This window comes from Salvelinus namaycush, chromosome 26 (assembly GCF_016432855.1).
Source record: "Salvelinus namaycush isolate Seneca chromosome 26, SaNama_1.0, whole genome shotgun sequence".
Classification (NCBI taxonomy): Eukaryota; Metazoa; Chordata; class Actinopteri; order Salmoniformes; family Salmonidae; genus Salvelinus; species Salvelinus namaycush.
This window is the reverse complement of record NC_052332.1, coordinates 11,726,038-11,747,836: the sequence shown is the minus strand read 5'-3', so window position 1 is coordinate 11,747,836 and position 21,799 is coordinate 11,726,038. Positions and strand designations below refer to the sequence as shown.

Here is a 21,799-nt window from a genome sequence, read left to right as displayed (position 1 = left end):
ACTGGAGCTTTGGTGGTAATACCTGAAGCATTAGGAGGGTTCTGACGAATCAGCGACATGTGGTAGCTAAGCCCTGTTGACGTAACGACTCACGACTCAACTTACCTAATGAACTACAGGGACAGTAAACACGTCACATTCATTCAGGCACTAATGAAGTGTTACAAAATATTTATTAACCCTTTTTTTTTTACTGCACACATAATGGAGTAGTTATTGTACATGAAAAGGTTTCTTTGATGTAAGAAGTGCACAGTCAGATGTAACGTTTGAAACATCTTCACTTTGAAGGGTACCGTGTATTCCCTGCTTGGACCACCCATGAAATACATCAAAACTAGCTTCTATTCGGCAGGCAGCCTAGTAGTTAAGAGCGTTGGGCCAGTAACCGAAAGGTTGCTGGTTTGAATCCCCGAAGCCGACTAGGTGAAAAATCTGGCGATGTGCCCTTGAGGCACTTAACCCTAATTCCTACCGTAAATCACTCTGGATAAGAGCATCTGGTAAAACAACTAAAAGGGAAATGTATTTAAGGAACATCATGACCTGATTTGAGTTTTGTTGCACCATAAAACATCAAATGGTACCTTTTAACGTGACTCAATAAAAACACCAGACAGGCTTTCTCACACACACAACAGCACACGCATATACGGATGCAGCATACCCACCCGCCCACCCGCCCACCCACCCACCCACCCACCCACCCACCCACCCACCCTCCCGGAGGAAAAGTGATCATTGAAATCTTGAATACTCTTCATGTGTCTCTTCATAGCTGGAATCTGGCACTTTACACTTCTCCTTCATCGTCATCATCATCCCCACCATTGTGTCTATTCCCAGGGCCCCCAGGCTCCAGTGCCAGGGTCACACCTGGGGTCGTCATCGGGGAAGGTGATTGGCTGAGACCTCTGCAGGTAGTGGCCTAGTCTTCTGAGGAGGTTGTCCACCACGTCGGGGTGTTGGTCAGACACCTCATCCCTTTCTTCTGGGTCGGCCTCCACATCAAACAGCATCACAGGCTTCAGAGGATTAACAGAACCAGAACTGTTGGTTCCAGAACTGTTCTCCAAGCCTGGACGGGTGAACCATCGGTCACAGCCTGGAGGAGGGACGGTAGAGAAATATGAAATATAGCAGGGACGTGTGTGTGTGGCTGTGCGTGTGTCTGTGCGCATACAATCTGTAAATATACTACCCTCATGCTATAGTGCTACATGCTACAGAGATCAAAACTAATAAAAACCCAGTCAGGCGTCACACTTTACTTCCTCCGCCGACTAAACACACCCAGCAGTTATGATGTGTCAGTTATGAGGTGTCATAACTGACAGAGACAAGCTAGTTACCTGGGTAGCCAGTCAGCAGCTTCCACTGCATGCTGCGGATGGCAGCGTGGATAGACACGTTGAAGCCTGAGTTGGACCAGGACCAAAGGTTGGAGGTGGAGCCTCCACCCCTCACTGGAGCATTAGACACAGGCAACCCCTGGGAAGCACTGCCTGGACCTGGGAAGAGGGAGGACGGAGCGGGAGGAAGGAGAGCGGGAGGAAGGGGAAAGGAGAGAGAGAGAGGGGAAAGGAGGGAGAGAGGGCAGGGGAGAGAGAGATGTTGGAGAGGAGGGAGAGAGAATCAACAGAAGTGAAATAGGGAATGGACGATAACAGAAGCCAATCTATATTTCCCAAACACTCTAGTATAATAATAAGAGAAAGTGGAAATTGCTGAAAAACGTAGTCGTGGTCGACCGCTGGACACAAAACGTTCACTGTAGAGAGACTAAATAGGAAGTGAAGTAGAGAGGCCGAGACACTGAGCCCTGCAGCATACCTGAGAATGGGCTAGACGAGGGCTAGGCAGGCCGTATAGAAAGATGTGTGAAAATAAACAGAGCAATGAGAAAGAGCTCTTTCTTCCCCGCAGGCCAAACAATGAAGCAGCAGGAATGGAGAAGGGTTTTGTACTTGAACGTTGGCTAAAATGTGGAATTCAAGGTGTGAGATCTCTCTGGACTTGCACAATTTCTGGGGTCGGACTGGGAAGAATTCGCCCTTCCCTTTGATGCCAAGGTCAGCTACTGGGTAGAGCAGAGTGGGCAGTCGGAGTACCAGCTTTGCTCACTTAAAACAGAAACGGCAACTTGTTTTGATTAAAATGAGAGAAGACTGATGATTAGAAGGATTGAGACCAGAGTCCTTATATTACACAGATAACGGATTCACTGCTCCTCAAGTTAAGATCAAACGTCCCTCGGTTTGCCTCATCAGATTCACCACATCAGCAGTACTTCCCCACTCCTGAGGTAAATCCACATTAGGCTGGTAGCGAGCTCTGTTGTAGTCTAGGTACCAGTTATTTTTTAGCTAACACTCCACTACTTAGAAAAGAATGCCTGTCGGTTGAATGCTGTTAAAAACAACCCTCCCAACATTCATTTTGTATGTGTAGCTACCCACAAGCCCTTGTTCTCCTCTCTCTGAGATGCAACAAGCACAAACTCATTTCTTATTTCATGGCTCCCTCGCTGCTGTAACATGACAGCCATTTAAAACACGTCCCATCTCAGACCACATGACTAGCATTGCGACGTTCAAATCTATTGATCCGCTTATGAATGATGTGGGTTTTCCTCATAAGCTAATTGTTATCACATGCATTCAGTTATACAACTGCTGAATCCCCCACCCAGATTCTTAAGTGGGCTGAATTGCAGATTTGATTGGATCCAGCCAAGCGGAGGTTGAGTGAATGTGAAAGGGTTTGGGGTGATTTTGAGGTAGAGTTTTACGGTTTGGTGCCAGAATGCCAGTGCTTCACAGGCAGACAGAGGCCCGGAAAGTCCCAAATCATCCCAGCTATATCCATTATCTCCAACCCAAAGGATAGGATGGATTTAAGCAATATGGTGGAAACTGAACATGTAGCCTATCACCATGTTAGAAGTGAAGGTGAAAGTTGGTGAGAAGGTCAAGGGTCATAGGAGTAATGGGCTTGTATAATAGAAGACATGAATATGAAGGATTAGCCTGAATCATATATAGGGAGAACATTTAGAATACTAAGGAGACCAGAGCAGCCTGTTCCAGACTTTTCTGTTCCCTCCTTTTCCCTCCTCACACTCTGTTCTCCCCCCCACATACTCTTTCAGTCTTATTTTCCCTCTCTCCGCAGGAACGACAGAGTGCAGCAGACAGCCAGGGCCTCTACATCTGGATCCAACTGCACAGCGGGACCAGTCCCAAATTGGAAATTGGACGGGGGAAGGAAGGAGGAGAGGGGGTGGAGAAGAGGTAGGAGGAGAGGAAGAAAGGAGGCTGAAGAGGTAGGGAGAGAAGGAGAGCAGGCGGAGAGGGAGAGAAGGAGGGAAGAGAAGGAGAGGATGTTAGGGAGAGATATGGAGAGAGTAGGGGGGAGAAAGAAGATGGGAAAGAGGAGAGCGGGGGGGAGAGGAGAGCAAGGGGAGAAAGAGGGCGTAAGGAAGGTGGTGGACAGGGGGAGAGAGGGGAGAGGAGGAGAGGGAATAGAGGGGAAGTCAGAGGGATTTGGGGTTTGGACGGAGTCCAGGATCTCGCTCTCTTTCTCTGCCTAGACATTTAGAGAACCCCCTCACTCTTTCTGCCCCACTTAAAGACGGAATCCCTCGGTCAGATAGGAAGAGGGAGGGGAGTGAGGGATTGAAAGAAAGACTGAGAAGAGGGGATTCGACAGAGGAAAAGTGGGAGAAAGAGGAAGATGTAATCTGTCTTGTCAGATAGAGAAAGAGAGGGGAAATGTGAATTAGAGGAAGTGAGGGGGAGAGGGGGAGAGAGAAAGAGGGGGTGGGAGATTGACAGAGGAATGAGAGAGTGAAAACGGGACACAGAATCCCTCATCAAATAGAGCAAGAAAGAGAAGGATGTGGAATGAAAGACAGGAAAGAAATCCCTAGAATGTGATGAATAAAAGGAGAGTGGGGTCTCCTGCTAGAGACAGCACAGGGAGAAGTGTGCTGGTCACTGTGGTTACAGTTAACAAGGGTTCCAACTTCCCACTCACTAATGAATGAATACATTAAGACATGAATGTATGGGGCAGAGAAGTTATTATAGTATGAGACGTTCAAACCTTGTTTAAGTGTTTGATAGCTTTGGGGCACAACATCGGGAGGGTGTGTATTGGTTGGACTCCCCGGGTTGTGCATCGTTCTGGTGGGTGGCGACCGAAAAGAACCCTACCACAATATAGCCGGCTTCACTCCCAAAAAAACGTTTCCTGTCAACAAAAGCATATGTAGAATCTCTAGGAACTCTACTTACCAGACGTGAAGTGAAACATGTCCCTTCGCCACCAAATAAACATTTGAATCCAACTTTTGTCCAAACCGCACCATATTCCTGCTGTGGAAACAGTGGTAGATTGTGGTAGGAAGTCTCAAAGTGAAATGCGTGGTCTAACTTTTCAGGAATATGGTGCGCCTCGGATTATACGTATGCTTTTGTCGACAAGAAACTAGCTTGCTCCCCTCACTCCAAAGCCCTAGGAGATCAACAACCAAAATGGAGACGAAAAAGTTCAAGCTCAAACTCCCTGATGAAGGACCAGCCTGATCTGCTGTTTTTTATTTATTTTTACGCCGCATACGTTTTGATTGACGAGGCAACTGACGGAGCTATAGCTTGTCACTCTGTGAGCGACTTTAGATCTCAGGCAAGGTGACGCAACTGCACCATGGTGGCTACTAGCTCGTTTATATCTGCTACCTGCGTTGACATGACTCTTCTGAACAAGTCGTAGGATCAGTCTGAATTGTTGCGGTGTGAAGGCTTTCCTCTCTGTATCATAAACTCCATCATTTCCTTCAGGATCAGTCAGCGAGGAAGCCAAAAACACCAGAAAGTCAATTGGCTTATGTCAGTATAGCTGTTCTTATGTCAGTATGGCTGTTACCTCCCAGGCACCTCAGTGTTGTAATTTCTAGACTCAAGGCAGGTATAAACCAATCATGTGCCAATTGCTTGAGGCCTTGCCTGGCTGGCTGGGACACCCTGGGCCAAGGAAAGCAGCGCTAGCCTTGAACCGGTGGCCATTCAACAGATCTCTGTTCTGAAAACAATAAAAGCCTCTTAATAACAATCAGGGGTTTGAAAGTTGGCTGGTTTCCTGTAGAACCTCCAAGAACCAATGAGCTGAGCCGCTAAATCTCCACGGAAACACCAGAAAGGGGGTCAACTCCAATGATGTCATACATACACATACAGTACAGTCAAATAAGGATGTTTCTGGTTAACTCACACTCTCCTGTGAAAGCGATGACCTAAGTTGACAAAGTAGATCAAAGCGCTGATGTACTGTAACATACAGCAGATTGTTGTATATCCTATCAGTTTGGCGATTGAAACATTTATGCTTGAATGACAGACAGACAAAAATAGTCTGGGGTATTTAAGGGAGTTAAGCCAAGGTAGCCTCCCTTGTTGTCTAACTAGGTGTAGAAGAAGAGAATACGAGCTCTACTCCACTGCACAGCCCTTTGTTCAACACAGTCAGACACCCTGACCTCTGACCAGGGGCCCCACACCCCTCTGAGAAGGAAGTGGTTAGCGCCACCTAATGTTAAGTGGTTTAAGATGAGAATGAGAGTGCTCCATTGTGGTTCAAGGCGGGGTGGGGGGTCCGGCAGTCACAAGACCCATTTCCTAGAATCCCCCCTACAAATCACACACACACACCTTCCCAAACATCAAGTATCTCAAGTTTCTACATTGTTTTGGTGATTTCATTGTTAACCTGTGTGTGTGTGTGTGTGTGTGTACATTGATTGATCAAATCAAATCACATTTTATTTGTCACATGTGCCGAATGCAACTGGTGTAGACTTTACCGTTAAATGCTTACTTATAAACACTTTCCCAACAATGCAGAGTTAAAAAGGAAAAAGAAAAAAAGGAAATAGTAACATAATAAAATACTTATAACAAGACTATATTCGGAGTACCGGGACCGAGTCAATGTGCAGGAGTATGAGGTAATTGAAGTAATATGTACATGTAGGTCGGGTTAAAAATGACTAGGCAATCAGGATAGATAATAAACAGAGTAGCAGCAGCGCATGTGAAGAGTGTATGTGTGAGTCATCAATATGCATGCATGTGTGTGTGTGTGTGTATGTGTGAGCGAATATAGTGTGAGCGTATATAGTGTGTGTGTGTGTGTGTGTGTGTGTGTGTGTGTGTGTGTGTGTGTGTAGCAAGAGTGTCAATGACAATAAAAAAGGGGATCAATGCAAATAGTCCAGGTAGACATTTAATTAAATGTTCAGCAGTCTAATTGGTTGCGGTAGAAGCTGTTCAGAAGCCTTTTGGTCCCAGACTTGGCGCTGCGATACGCTTGCAGTGCGGCAGCAGAGAGAGCTGTCTATGATTTGGGTGGCTGGAGTCAGACAATTTTTAGGGCCCTCTGACACCGCCTGGTATAGAGGTACTGGATGGCAGGGAGCTCGGAACCAGTAATATACTGGGCCGTACGCACTACCCTCTGTAGCGCCTGATGGTCGGATGCCAAGCAGTTGTAATAACAAACGGTGATGCAGCCAGTCAGGATGCTCTCAATGGTGCAGCTGTAGAACTTTTTGAGGATCTGAGGGCCCATACCAAATCTTGTCAGCCTTCTGAGGAGAAAGAGGCATTATCGTGCCCACTTCATGACTGTGCTGATATGTTTGGACCATGATAGATCCTTAGTGACGTGGACACCGAGTAACTTGAAGCTCTCAACCCGTTTCACTACAGCCCATCGATGTGAATGGGGGCGTGCTCGACCCTCCGTTTCCTGTAGTACAAGATCAGCTCCTTTGTCTTGCTGACATTGAGGGAGAGGTTGTTGTCTTGGCACCACACAGCCAGATCTCTGACCTCCTCCCTATAGGCTGTCATCAACATCGGGATCTGGCCAACCACCATCATGTCGTCGGCAAACTTAACGAATGTGTTGGAGCCTTACGCGGCCACGAAGTCATGGGTGAACAGGGAGTACAGGATGGGACTAAGCACGCACCCCTGAGAGGCCCCCGTGTTGAGGGACAGTGTGACAGATGCGTTGTTACCTACCCTCAACACCTGGGGGCGGCCCGTCAGGAAGTACAGGATCGAGTTAAAGAGCGAGGTTTTCAGTCCCAGGGTTGCGTCATCTGTGGATCTGTTGGGGCGGTATGCGAATTGGAGTGGGTCCAGGGTGTCTGGGATGATGGTGTTGATGTGAGCCATGACCAGCCCTTCAAAACATTTAATGGCCACAGATGTGAGTGCTACGGGGCAATAGTCATTTACACAAGTTATCTTCGTGTTCTTGGGCACAGAACCTATGGTGGTCTGCTTGAAACATGTAGGTATTACAGACTGGGTCAGGGAGAAAATGTCAGTGAAGACACTTGCCAACTGATCAGCGCATACTTGGGAGTACGCTTCCTGGTAATCCGTCTGGCCCTGCGTCCTTGTGAACGTTAACTTGTTTAAAGGTTTTACTCACATCAGCTACGGAGAGCGTGATCACACAGTTGTCCGGAACAGCTGGTGCTCACATGCCTGGTTCAGTGTTGCTAGCCTCGAAGCAAGCATAAATGCATTTAGCTCATCTGGTAGGTTCACATCAATGAGCAGCTCACTGAGCAGCTCCAACGAGCGTCAGGGGTAACTGGGTACGAGGTGGTACTGGTGGTGACTGGGTACTAGGTGGTACTGGTGGTGACTGGGTACTGGGTGGTACTGGTGGTGACTGGGTACTGGGTGGTACTGGTGGTGACTGGGTACTGGGTGGTACTGGTGGTGACTGGGTACTGGGTGGTAGTGGTGGTGACTGGGTACTAGGTGGTAGTGGTGGTGACTGGGTACTAGGTGGTAGTGGTGGTGACTGGGTACTAGGTGGTACTGGAGTGTTATTGGTGACTGGGATCTAGATGGTACTGGTGGTGTTATTGGTGACTGGGTACTAGGTGGTACTGGTGGTGTTATTGGTGACTGGGTACTAGGTGGTACTGGTGGTGTTATTGGTGACTGGGTACTAGGTGGTACTGGTGGTGTTATTGGTGACTGGGTACTAGGTGGTACTGGTGGTGTTATTGGTGACTGGGTACTAGGTGGTGCTGGTGGTGTTATTGGTGACTGGGTACTAGGTGGTACTGGTGGTGTTATTGGTGACTGGGTACTAGGTGGTGCTGGTGGTGTTATTGGTGACTGGGTACTAGGTGGTACTGGTGGTGTTATTGGTGACTGGGTACTAGGTGGTACTGGTGGTGTTATTGGTGACTGGGTACTAGGTGGTACTGTGGTGACTGGGTACTAGGTGGTACTGTGGTGACTGGGTACTAGGTGGTACTGTGGTGACTGGGTACTAGGTGGTACTGGTGGTGTTATTGGTGACTGGGTACTAGGTGGTACTGTGGTGACTGGGTACTAGGTGGTACTGGTGGTGTTATTGGTGACTGGGTACTAGGTGGTACTGGTGGTGACTGGGTACTAGGTGGTACTGGTGGTGAGTGAGTGGAAAACACACAAAAGGGCAACAATGATAAACACACACTAACGTGATGCTGACCAGACCCGGACTAAACAGAAGTCTATATCCCCTCACATAGACACAGAACACACACACTGACCAATCTCCAACACATACTCAAACACACTAAAGAGGGAGAGGTGGACAGAGAGAGAGACACAGAAAGAGAGAGAGACACAGAAAGAGAGACACAGAAAGAGAGAGAGATTGACAGCGGCAACGAGAGACAACGGCAGAGAGAGAGAGAAAGGGAGCAGAAAGCGAGATACAGAAAGGGAAAGGGGGGATACCTAGTCAGTTGTTCAACAATGTGTTCTACTGAAATGTGCCTTCCGCATTTAACCCAACCCCTCTGAATCAGAGAGAGAGAGGGGGCCAGTCAGAGAGCTCAAGGGCAGTTAAGTTCCCAGATGATACATCAGTCTGAACATGTTTTATCTTCTTGTTCCTGTCAGAGTCGGTCTGATGACTTATGGCTCCAGGTATAAGTTGCCCTCAGGCACAGATTAAGGACCAGCTGTCCCTCCCACACCCCAACTTTTACCATGAGGAGGAGTAAACACAAAACCGACCCTAGATCAGCATCTATTCAACTTCCTAGTCCTGCGTATGGGACTCTGTCTCCTTCAGAAGAGAGTGAGACTGAGACTCTAAAGGCTGTCACTCCTCCCATGTCCAGTCACTTATTCACTCAGTCAGTCAGCCACCTGATCACTCACTGATGCTCAACACATCATCTACAGATCTGAGCAGTAGAGTCGAGATGTGGCTACTCTAGTGATCAACCCCCCCCCGATGATATGTTCATTTGATTCCAGTGTTGGGAAATAGGAAGACGGCTGTCACTAATGATGTGGACGGATACATCATGTATTAGTCAGAGTGGAAGCAGACCAGAGGTTAGGTTAGACTGAATCAGGCACATAACGAACATGAAATCACACGCGCACACACACGTTCTGGCTCGGAGGGAATGTATTGTGTCACTTCTCTGTCCCCCCCCCCCCCATCTGGAACGGAGCCTTTTCATCACTGCATTAATCAAAACTTTTATAGACATCACACACACACTGAAGGGGATTTGGGCTTTGTGTTAGGGAAGCAGGCAGCCATACAGGAGAATGACATCATCTCTCTATGAACCAAGCAGACCTTAATGATTGAAGGAGTCCAGTGGCGTGTGTGTGTGTGTGTGTGTGTGTGTGTGTGTGTGTGTGTGTGTGTGTGTGTGTGTGTGTGTGTGTACGTGCGTGCACAGTGCTCCTCACGCACCGGGACACACACTTCTGAGCGAGTGTGTCTTGGCTGTGTTTTGTGTGGAATATGAAATCATAATGTAACGGTCCAATATGAATCATTTGAAACTAAACAAAGTAGTGCTGACGACTTCATTACCAGTAAATACCCAACTGTCATACTTGAGTAAAAGTAACGATACCTTAATAGAAAATGACTCAAGTAAAAGAGAAAGTCACCCAGTAAAATACTACTTGAGTAAAAGTCGAAAAGTATTTGGTTTTACATATCCTTAAGTATCAAAAGTCAAATGTAATTGCTCAAATATACTTAAGTATCAGAAGTAAAAGTATAAATAATTTCCAATTCCTTACATTAAGCAAACCAGACAGCACCATTTTCTTGTTTAAAAAAAAAGTTACGGATAGCCAGGGGCCACGCTCCAACACTCAGATATCATTTAGAAACTAAGCACGTGTTTAGTGAGTCTGCCAGATCAGAGGCAGTAGGGATGACCAGGGATGTTCTCATGATAAGTGTGTGAATTAGAATATTTTTCTGTCCTGCTAAGTATTCAAAATGTAACGAGTACTTTTGGGTGTCAGGAAAAATGTATGGAGTAAAAAGTACACCATTTTCTTTCGGAATGTGATGAAGTAAAAGCAAAAGTTGTCAAAAATATAAATAGTAAAGTAAAGTACAGAAACCCCCAAAAACAACCTCAAGTATTTTTTACTTAAGTACTTTACACTACTGCAACAGACACTGAAACAGTACTCAGAGGAATTCAGTGTTCTGTGCCTGTAGTTGCGTTGTCCAGTCAATATGAACCACTGTGTACTGGATGAAGGTGACCATAATGACCGTAAAAGTAAAACATACGGTACGTGGTGGTGATGGAAAGGGTGACTCACATGGCGCGATGTCAACGTAGAGAGGGTCAATGTTGTGTAGCAGCTCCAGTCTGGGTGACGCGTGACCTTTACTGGAAGACAAAGAAACAACAGTCACTACACACTTTCAGTCCTTCTCTCGACTACCCCAGAAGGGTCTGTGAATCTAAAGCAGACATCTACGTTCATAAAGCGGTCACAGGCTTTGACCACACTGGACCACAGAGTGACCGCGGCGTCTGCTAATACACAGCAAGAATAACTTTCTCAATTCACATGTTGCTGAGCTTTTTGGGAGGGTAAAATGTTTTCAGTGTAAACTTAAATGACCCCCCCCCCAAAATGATATAAAAGTATGTAGAAAAGATAATGGCTCTGCAGTGCATTGGGAAAGTATTCCAACCCCTTCACTTGTTCCACATTTTGTTACGTTACAGCTTTACTCTAAAATAATTCAATAAGATCATCTTTGAGAACCAAAATAAAAGCCAGTCAGGGAGATTTAAAAATTCCAAAAACAACCAGTATGTATTTTGTTACTACGCTTGAGCAAAAGAACACAGGATTAGCCATTGCAAAATGTATAGAATTGCAGGAAATTAGCTTTAAAACCGCTAAATGTTCTCTCAGCTCCATTGTACAACATGTAGAATGGCATGAAATATGCAACAATCTCACAGTTCCATGGAGAAACTTGACCACACCCCCTGCTACGCCCACCACCTAAGCCCCTTTTTAGATCCAGACCCCCCCCCCCACACACACACACACACACACACACACACAAACACAATCACACAGCATTCAAAGCAGACTGGGACCATAAAAGAGAAACAAACAAACACAATCACACAGCATTCAAAGCAGACTGGGACCATAAAAGAGAAACAAACAAACACAATCACACAGCATTCAAAGCAGACTGGGACCATAAAAGAGAAACAAACAAACAGGAATGTGTTTCAGTAGCCAATAGGGCCAAGGACACACTACGACACGTACACAGTCAAAACACACCAGACAAAAGGTAATGAGACAGTCAGGTGGCCATCCACAGCCAATAGGAGAGAGGGCTGGACTCAGAGCAGTTGTTTGTGGGTAACCCCAGGCTGTGGGTTTCTGCTGCAGGCCTCAATTTAACCCACTTCATTGTGTCTGCTTTTAGTTTACGAATCTAATGTGTCACTCATGCAGAATGAAGGCAATGATAGCCTTAGTGATTTTGAAAGCTTCTGGCTAGCTTATGTAAGTCTTGTCCTGGACACCGCCCCCTTTAAGTGGTCAATGACTTTATCTCTAAAGAGTCACTTGAAAACACTTAATGTACCAGCAATCAGCTAATACAAGGGAGAAAAATTGAGAAGTCACAGTTGATTTCAAGACGGTCGTCAAAACTTGTACGATAAGTCAGGAGTGACAGAGTAAGAGAGGGACAGGCACTATAGAGGGAGGGAGGTGGGGGAGAGAGAGAAAAGGAGCGACTCCAAATGTGTGAAAATGAGTGATGGAATTTCCTTCTCTTTGAAGTCCCATCGTCCTGGTAACAAAGAGCTTATTGAAAGACCAGAGAGAGACAGATCGGTGGGGGGGGGGGGGGGGGGGGGGGAAGAGAGGATGAGGAAAGGGGAGAGGAGAGAGAGGAGGGGGAGGCTGTCAAACACAAGGAAATATTTTAACTGATCTGAGACGTATGAAACTCCTGAAGTGTCTCACATAAACAACTCAGAAATGATGACAAGGTGCGCCCCCCCCACTCCAGGCTTACCTGATAGCGTTCCACACATTATAGCCGTCCAGTGGCTTCGTCCCATTGGTCGATCCCCCGGCCAGGCCCACCAGTGTCGGCAGCCAATCAGAGATGTGTATGAGTTGGCGGCTGACGGTCCCAGGTTGTTTCAGCAGCGGGCTAGTCACGAATCCAACGCCCCTAACCCCACCCTCCCACAGTGACCACTTCCTGCCTCTCAGAGGCCAGTTAGAACCCCCTGCCAGAGTCTGACCCCCGTTATCTAGAGAGAGAGAGCGAGACAGACAGACAAAGAGAGAAAGAGAAAGGAAGAGAGGGACATAATTTTACTGAAAAGTGTATTATAGTGTTTACGTAAATGCATTTTATAGAAAGTTTGCATATCACTGACAGAGGGTAAGAAAGAATCCCTCTCCACTGATTAGAGCAAGGCAGCCATTTTATTACTGATGACACGTGAGGGGAACAGATTACGGGTGTCATTGTCAAGTAACTGGAGAGCCAAACCAAAGATACCTTTCAACTCCTCCTCATAAAAACACTGTTTGTTCTTCCCCTTTCCACTAACTGATGCACAACTGACACATCAATTCAAGACGATACATTAAATTCACCATGAGAGTACAGCATGCTTGATAAGCACTACTTACCACCATGACTAGATCTAGGAGTTCTGAGGGGATTCGTATATTGAGGCTTAACAGTGATGCCAAGTGGATTCATCCCATGAACAACACAGTGGTTAGACCTCCGAAGCACAGCGCTCATAGAGGAACTCCCTCAAGGCAGAGAGACAGGAGGGAGGTGGAGATAAAACATGGCCACCGTTTCTTAGATTGAGGAACTTCCTGGAAGCTGCGAGTTATGGTGGGTTGTTCGACCAATGGCCATGGCTCTTGGGGTTAATGGAACTGATCCATTCACAAAAGGTTGTTTGATGACTAAGTTCTAGCTTTACAAATACATAAAAAGTTTGTTTAAAAAAAAACAAATTTCTCTCCCTCTTCCTGTGTCTTTTCATTTGTCTATGCTTCTCAGACAGACAGACAGTCATCCTCCCTGGAGGCTAGTCCAGTATAAACAAAATAGACCATTCACCCTGGGCTCTCCTTGCGCTAGGGAGGAGAGGGGGAGGAAAGGAGGGGAAGAAAAAGAGAGGAGTGCCATGTCAGTTCAGGAAGTAGTCTCTGCAGCTTCCAGGCTGTTCTCGAAAGAGGGCCCTCTCTTCACTAATTCATTATCAAACTGTTTCTGCTCCTTCTCTATGCCAGCTCTCTCCCGCTTTCATTCTCTCTCCCCAGCTCTTACTCACACACCCTCTCATATCCTTTCTCTCTCACACCCTCTCCCGGTCTCTCTCACAGACTCTCGCTCCTATCCTTTCTCTCTCCCAAGCTCTCTCTTACAGTAAGACCCCAGTGCGCCAGTTAGCTAACAGAGAGTTTCATCGCTAAGGAATCTCTGAGTGCTCATCCAAACGTTTCTAAACTGTGTGTTTATGTCTGAACAGGGCTGGGGTGAGACGTACTGTGTAGGCCGTTAGTTAGCTCACACACTGTGACTCAGCATGCAGCAAGCCTTGATGGGGCATGAAATAGTAATGATTCATTCACAGTATATTCTAGACTAAAGAGCAGACCCATGAATATACAGGTTTTATCACCTTGACTCCCTCACAAACGTCATTCTCTATATGTAAAAGCTTTTGGGGGGGAAACAGAGAAGACAGTCACAATCTTTGCCCAACAAGCAGAGTTGAATGGTAAGGGTTAAGATGCGAAGTAGTGAAGCAGGCCACATACCTGAGCCCACCACAGACACAAACCACTAACAGGCCCAGATTTAGAGGAAACCAGCCAGCATCTCTGCTGTATCACACACTCAAATGGCAACATAGAATCAATGGGTGACACAAGCATCTATTGATTGTTATATGGATCCATCTTCCTATTAACCAGAACCCAGTGCTGGGAACAGTGGTATGTATTGACAAGTGCTCCTCCTACATAATGTTAAAGGGGGCCTCTACAATGGTAAATTAGGTCAATGTTGGTGGTTTTTTGATTACACACCATTGCCTTTAACAGTAGGCCCCCACAGCACATCTTGACTTCCCCCTGCTCACACTTGTCTGAGGGTCTGCGGCTGCTGGGAGCCGCTCAACTCAGGACTGTTTCCGTTTCCTAATGGCTCCCAGCTGCGTGATAAGGCTCTTCTACAGAAAGGAGATGGGGCTGACAGAACAAACAACGGTCAGATACAAGGACATGCTGACCTCTAGTGGATACTCTGGAAATGACTGAAATTGTTCAGACTATCAGCATGGTATGAGTTTAGGGTGCGAGTCACCTGAAGCGATGAAAATAATACCTGCTGGAACTCTAGAAATATTACACACCACAGATGATGGTGCCAAGTCCGCTCTGGTGAATCAAAAAGCTCTATGTATTGTGGCTAGTTCAACTGGCTAGAGAGTAAACGTAGGCTTTATCCACTGTCACATTAAAGCCAAACTTCCCAGCCACTCCTGTCCCTCCGTGTGAACTGGCTCTGTGGTGCTGATGGAAAACTCTGTGTCCTGCCCGGAAACATTAAGAGTGATTACTCTGTCTTTAACTGCTCAGAGTTGGGGATCTGTTCACATCTGACACTTCATAAAAACCCAATGTTCCACAACCACATGTAAACTACAGAGAGTGGACACACACACACACACACACACACACACACACACACACACACACACACACACACACACACACACACACACACACACACGCGCACACACACACACACACACACACACACACACACACACACACACACACACACACACACACAAAGCAGAAGAAATCAGCCTAAAAGATAAACGGTACACACTGGGGGAAAACAACAACTGGCATTCAGGAGGAACGATTAACACTCACACCCCAGCAACACAACATGTTACAGTCCATGGGGAAAGAGAGAGGGCCAGAATAAGTGAGACGTCAGCAGACCTATAAACATTAATTCACAGGATATGCGGCAGATAATCCTAACCGTTCTAACTCTGTCCTCCTGGGTCCTGGATTAATCCTGCTTTCACACCATAGGGTTTTCAAGGTATGCACAAAGCACTGTTTGCTGTTGACTCAAGTGTGCTCTATAAAATGTCTCTGTCTGAACTCAACCGTACACACACACAAACTGCTGTTATGTACCTGTAGAGAAGACCAGTACAGTGTTGTCCCAGAGGCCGGTCTCCTGCAGTGCCAGCGTGATGTTGCCCACAGCCTCGTCCATAGCGGACACCATACCAGCATACAGCCTGCGGTTCGGGTCCTTTATGAAACTGTAGGGGGCGACGTAGCGCTCTGGAACCTGGAGAGGGGCGTGGACCGCTTGAAGAGCCACGTAGAGGAAGAGGGGCTGCAAGACAGGACAGGAGGAGAATATACACCGGCCATGAACATTATTCTAGTCTCGCTTTGTTTTTCAAGGCTACACAGAGGAAGAAGGACAGAAAGAGTGTGTGGGCCTGCGTGTGTGTGTGTACTGTTACCTTTTTGGAGTTGTGTTTAGCGATGATGCTGGTAACCCGGTCAGTAAACAGCTGAGTGGAGTAGGTCCCTGTGTATCCCGTAGCAACCTCCTCCCCCTCTCTCAGGTCCAGGGCACAGCGGGTCACGTTCAGGAGAGGGACATGACTGCAGCGCTGGTGACTGAAGTAGTCCTCACTGCCTGTCAGATAGCCTGGTGGGGACGGAGAGACAGATACAGGGGGGAGAGGGGGACAGAAGTGGAACAGACAGGTTTAGTCCGATATCTGAAATACTGTAAGACAATAAATACCCTATATTGAGTACATGGTTCGATCTTGATGTACCTGAACAGTTCTCAGTGCTTTCAAGTGTGTATGGTGTGAATCTGATGTTACACACAGACGTGTAGCAAGCCCTAGCCACATCCTGATGAAGACATAACAGATCATGAGATGTAAGTGAAGTGAAATGGAGAATGACTCACACGATTGTGTGCAAAAGTGAACGTGTGCGCAAGAGTAATTTTCATCACTGATGACCAACCGGTGTTTCTTATTCCCAGTAGCATACCTAAGAGAGGCAACATGGTCTGTGTGTGTGTGTGTGTGTGTGTGTGTGTGTGTGTGTGTGTGAGCTGACGACCTACCGAAATAGGAGTCGAACCCTCTGCGTGTTGGCAGGCAGTCTTTGCGGTACATGCCCAGGTGCCACTTTCCCACCATGTGGGTGGCATAGCCTGCCTCTCTCATCAGCTGTGGCAGCAGCTTCTCATCCAGAGGAACACAGTAGGGCTGGCACGGCCAGATGATCTGGTGCTGCATGCCTGTGTGGATCTGACAATAAAAGCCACAGACTTAGATAGACATCACATTATTGTATCTGTTCTATTATGGCGTCTGCGAGAGCTTGGCAGTGCCATTAAGGCCATCTCCAATTTGAAGTAGTTCATTTTATTATTTTACTACTTCGATGAGTTGGCAAACAAACTCAAAGGGCGCATACTGCCACCTGTAGTGTGTTGTTTGCAGTGGCGTAAAGTACTTATGTAGTACTTTAAAGTATTTTTACCTAAGTCGTTTTTTGGGGTAACATTTACTTCACTACATTCCTAAAGAAATTAAATGTACTTTTTACTCCATACATTTTCCCTGAAACCCAAAAGAACTTGTTACATTTTGAATGCTTAGCAGGACAGGAAATGGTCCAATTCACTCACTTATCAAGAGAACATCCCTGGTCATCCCTACTGCCTCTGATCTGGCAGACTCACTAAACACACATGATTCGTTTGTAAATGATGTTCGAGTGTGCCCCTGGCTATACGCAAAATAAAAAAACAAGAAAATGGTGCCGTCTGGTTTGCTTAATATAAGGAATTTGAAAACATTTATACTTTTACTTTTGATACTTAAGTATTTGAGCAATTGCATTTACTTTTGATACTTATATACATTTTACACCAAATAGTATTTGAAGTAGACTTTCACTTGAGCCATTTTACTCAAGTATAACAATTGGGTGCTTTCTCCACCACTGGTTGTTCATAAAGGTTGGCGATTTACTGCCACCTGCAGTTATGGAATGTTTGCACGCGAGTAGAATTCATTGGCTGATCCCTCCTGATGACCCGGATAAAATCATGTGATCCTTCCTTAACCAGTGGCGTCCTGTCATTCAGGGCACCTGTTTTGAGCCACACATTTTTAGCTCTGTTTTGCATGTTATTTTGGCATTAATACGTGTCACATATCAGTCTTGAGTAAGGCAGCTGCAAAATGCAGGTGTTTCAGCCTAGTTCTTTCTGTGTGGGTGGGGCAGCCAGCGGAAAATACGGAGAGTAGGTGTTGGTAATGTTCTCTAGTTGTGCCGTGATTGGCTCAGTGCTCTGTCACTCATGGGGACACTACGTCACCACCAAGTCTAAAGGTAGAACTCGAAAATCAAGCCCCTTGGGTGCTGCCATAGAGTTACATTAGAAATGCCCATCCAAGAAGGCTCAAGGTAAAATAACGTCAAATCACGTTATATTTACAGTAGCTTTGATTGGACTGATCATGTTAACATCATACTTTCAAAATCTTAGCTAGCAGTCATCTACTGGCAAATTCTTTTTAATCCTTGTCATATGAAGAGAAATTATAGATAAAATGTATCGTTGCTCATCGGCCATTGGAATGAAACATTACACAACAAGTTGGAAATCGCAAATTCAACAATGAGTGGTTTGGAAGGAATCAGTGGCTAACTGCAAGCACTGAAAAGCAATCACTAGCCTGCTATTCAGTGGAGTGTCTGTGTGGTCCCAAGTCTGGGTTTAAGGGTCTCTTTACCAAGTTTAAAATGATAAACATTCAACATTGGCCTTGCTGTCAAAGAAGCATGATTTGTGCCGCGCTCAAAACAACTGGAAACTCGGAACTGGGAAATCTGACTTCAGTGAGTTCAAGACAACTGGGAACTAAGGTAAAATGAGCTCCGACTGGGAAAATATGTTTTGAACGGTCATCCAACTCAGAATTGTAAAACCAGAACTCGGGCCCCTTTCTAGAGCTTCGACCTGAGATCACTGACGTCATCATGATTCAACCTTGTTTTTCTTCCAGAGTTCCCAGTTGTCTTGAAAGCACCCTAAATCGAGAGAATGCCAGACTTTGATGACAAAGTTTGCCCACGAAGGACCGCCGCACCACCTTCCGGTTCAAGTGAACACAGCACAAGGTAAGTCCAAAAATGTCTTGTATGCTGCTGCATAAATGATATAATATGCCAGGGAGATACGCATACAGTTTGATGGATACGTTAGATAAATCCAATGAATGCACCACACAGAACGTACTACAACTGCCTCTGCAACGCAATGCTGAAAGGCAAACGCAGCGTTCCATTGGAAATGAATGTAATTCTGGTGTACCAAAATGCAATGACGCTGTCGGTGTGATTGAGGGGTAAGGATGGTTTTGGGAAACAGCTCAGAGATGTAACAACAATACTCCTACACTCAAAAAATGAGGAGTTCAAGTGTTCTTCTAAGATCCTCAGTTCTTCGAAGAACCTTAGGGTTCTTGGCACTGAAAAGGGCCCCCACAAGGTTCTTCCAAGAACCCCATAGGAGGTGGGGTTCATCGAGGAACTTTTGTTGCTGGGGGTTCTTGCAGGAACCTAACTGCCCAACTGAAACATTTGGATTTGAATTTGATAGGACAGCAGGTGCAGGTACTTAACTGAAAAATGTAAAGATCTCCTCAATTTAAGGTAAGGTTGTTCCTTATATGATCTAAATTGATATTGTTTTGTGATGATACCATCTATATTGAACTGCTCACTTTTGTGTCTGCAGGTATCCAGACAAGTAGGCATACAAAGGTATGTAAATTGGTATGTTATGCAGATCACATTTACCATCCTCCTCCCTTACCTCATCAATGAATATCCCATAGGCCTTTTTTAAATTCACATTTACCATAAAAACCAAGGTATGAATACTGTTGTGTGCGTGTTTTGTTAATCATCTGTATAATTACTCTTTTTTGGATTCACAGACTTCACCCTCCCTACAACTCTGAATATAACAGGAAACCTGTTCGATCACCATGCACTGCAAAATCATTCTGGCTATGGATACGGAGAACATCAACACATTAACATCAACACGCCAGAGGATATACCCATTGGACTTGGGGTTTTGCTGGGAGTTTACCTCATATTTGGATTCTTTAATTCTGCTTTGCCACTAAAATCATAATAAACAATGAGAACTAAAATATTGTGTTATTGTTGTTGCGCGTATTATTATTAATAACAATAATCAGGGGAGGGGAGGGTATTTCAAAAATGTACCTCAAAAGGTTATTCGATGATCCATTAAAAGGGTTCTGCAAATAACTTATAGGGCTTCCCCCACAGTTCAATTTGAATAACCCCTAAAGGATACTCCAGGAACCTTTTTAGAGCGTACCAAGGTTCTAACAATAAACGTAGTATTGAGATGTTTTTGAGAATCCGGGCCCTGTTGTTTACGAAGCGTGTGACGAATAAAATTGTATTTTATGTGAATAGTTCAGCCTTTCCAACATAGTATATAGCCTACAAACAGTGGTGGAAAAAGTACCCAATTGTCATACCCGAGTAAAATAAAAGATACCTTAATATAAAATGTCTCGCGTAAGTGCATTTTTATTTACGGAAAGGCAGGGGCACACTCCAACACTCAGACATAATTTACAAACGAAGCGTTTGTGTTTACTGGGTCCATCAGAGGCAGTAGGGATGACCAGGGATGTTCTCTTGATAAGTGCGTGAATTGGACCATTTTCCTGTTCTGATAAGCATTCAAAATGTAACGTGTAGGACTACTTTTGGATGTCAGGGAAAACGTATGGAGTAAAAATTACTTTTATACATTTTTAGGAATGTTTTGGAGTAAAAGTTTTTAGTTAAGTACTTTACACCACTGCCTACACACAGAGATGTCTCACCTGATATCTCCCGGTCATAAATTGGTTCCTGGAAGGTGTACATAAAGGTTGAACGTAGTAATTCTCCAGCCGGACACCTTTAGCCGACAGTTTGTCCAGATTCGGCGTCTTGATCTCTGAACCGTGGTATCCAACATCGTTCCAGCCGAAGTCGTCAGCTAGGATGAATACTATGTGCGGCGGCTGTTTACCCTCTAAAAACAGAGGGCATGACAGCAAGATAATTGCAGTGGCAATCATACAACTCAATGTTACAGGAAACATTGTCCCCTTTCCTCAAATCGAAGAACTTCGAAAGAAATTATAATATTCGTGTAAACAAGGAAGTACTAGTGCAGTACATATCTACAGTATCTGCAACGCCTGAACGGCAGTCGAAAGCATGATTCAGAAAGGTAATGTAGTTAGTTTATTTAATGAAAAAGCAACAAATCACAAGATGTGTTGATGAGGAAATGCACGCGCAATATTGTTTCGCTGTCTTCCAGGTTGAATTTGTTTAACTTCCTAGACAGTAACCAATCAGATGACTGCCGGTCACATGAGTAAGTGTCTTTATATGGGCATATGAGTCACACGCCTCAATGTATTGTCTAGCTAGCGCACTAAAAAGAAAAGGTCCCTGGAGTATCAAATTGAAACTGTGGGGGAACCCCTATAAGTTATTTGAATAACCCTATTTTATTATTAATAATAATAATATGCATTACAATAACAAAAATAACAATATTTAAGTTCTCAGTGTTTATTATGGTTTTAGTGCAAAGCCGATTTAAAAAAAATCCAAACAGGAGGTAAACTCCCAGCAGAGCCCCAAGTCCAATGGGTATATCCTCTTGCGTCCATAATGTAGAGGTTATAACTCCATCCCACCACAACAGGCTGAAAGTCTTTTCAAAAAGCTCTTACTGTTCAATATATATTTTTTTAACATTCACTTTGTTTCTGGAGGTTATAGCTTGCAAGTAAATAAGGACTTGCTAAAGTGCCAAAATTCAGCACATTGTCCCATTGTGCACCCTCTGTGAATTGTCGAAAGATTTTAACCCACTTAATCCCCAAATTTCTCAAATTAAAATCAAAATAAAATGCTATTTTATTTGTCACATGGTTAGTAAACTACAGATGTAGGCCAACAGTGAAATGCTTGCTTACGGGTCCTTAAGGTAGAAATGTTTTAATAATAATAATTTTGAAATGGTGACACAAGGAATAAATACACGGTGAATAACGAGTAAAAGTATCATGGCTATATAGAGGGAGTATCAGTACCGAGTCGCTGTGTTGATGGTATGAGGTAATTAGGTAGCTATGTATATAGAAAGTATTCACACCACTTGCCTTTTTCCACATTTTGGTGTGTAACAAAGTGAAATTGATTAAATTATAATT

At 45.1% G+C, this 21,799-nt stretch overlaps 1 protein-coding gene across 1 annotated transcript; it reads right to left on the bottom strand.

Moving 5' to 3' along the window:
* Window positions 1–724: 724 nt before the first annotated feature.
* Window positions 725–20,671, bottom strand: arsb (arylsulfatase B). The gene is made up of 8 exons (XM_038964943.1): window positions 20,408–20,671; window positions 16,579–16,765; window positions 15,953–16,143; window positions 15,612–15,819; window positions 12,427–12,670; window positions 10,683–10,753; window positions 1,353–1,511; window positions 725–1,105 (listed from the first exon to the last, which is right to left on the bottom strand). Exons 1-8 carry the CDS (start codon window positions 20,669–20,671, stop codon window positions 837–839), a joined length of 1,593 nt encoding a protein of 530 aa, XP_038820871.1. The 3' UTR covers window positions 725–836.
* Between the last annotated feature and the right edge of the window lie 1,128 nt (window positions 20,672–21,799).

Bases quoted from the DNA above. Each gene is read 5' to 3' on its own strand.
- arsb (XM_038964943.1), bottom strand. From the start codon at position 20,671: ATGTTTCCTGTAACATTGAGTTGTATGATTGCCACTGCAATTATCTTG. The intron at 10,754-12,426 runs GTAAGCCTGGAG...TTTGTCTTCCAG, and splicing joins AATGTGTGGAACGCTATCAG to TAAAGGTCACGCGTCACCCA. The intron at 1,106-1,352 runs GTAACTAGCTTG...TCCCTCCTCCAG, and splicing joins GCTGCTGACTGGCTACCCAG to GCTGTGACCGATGGTTCACC.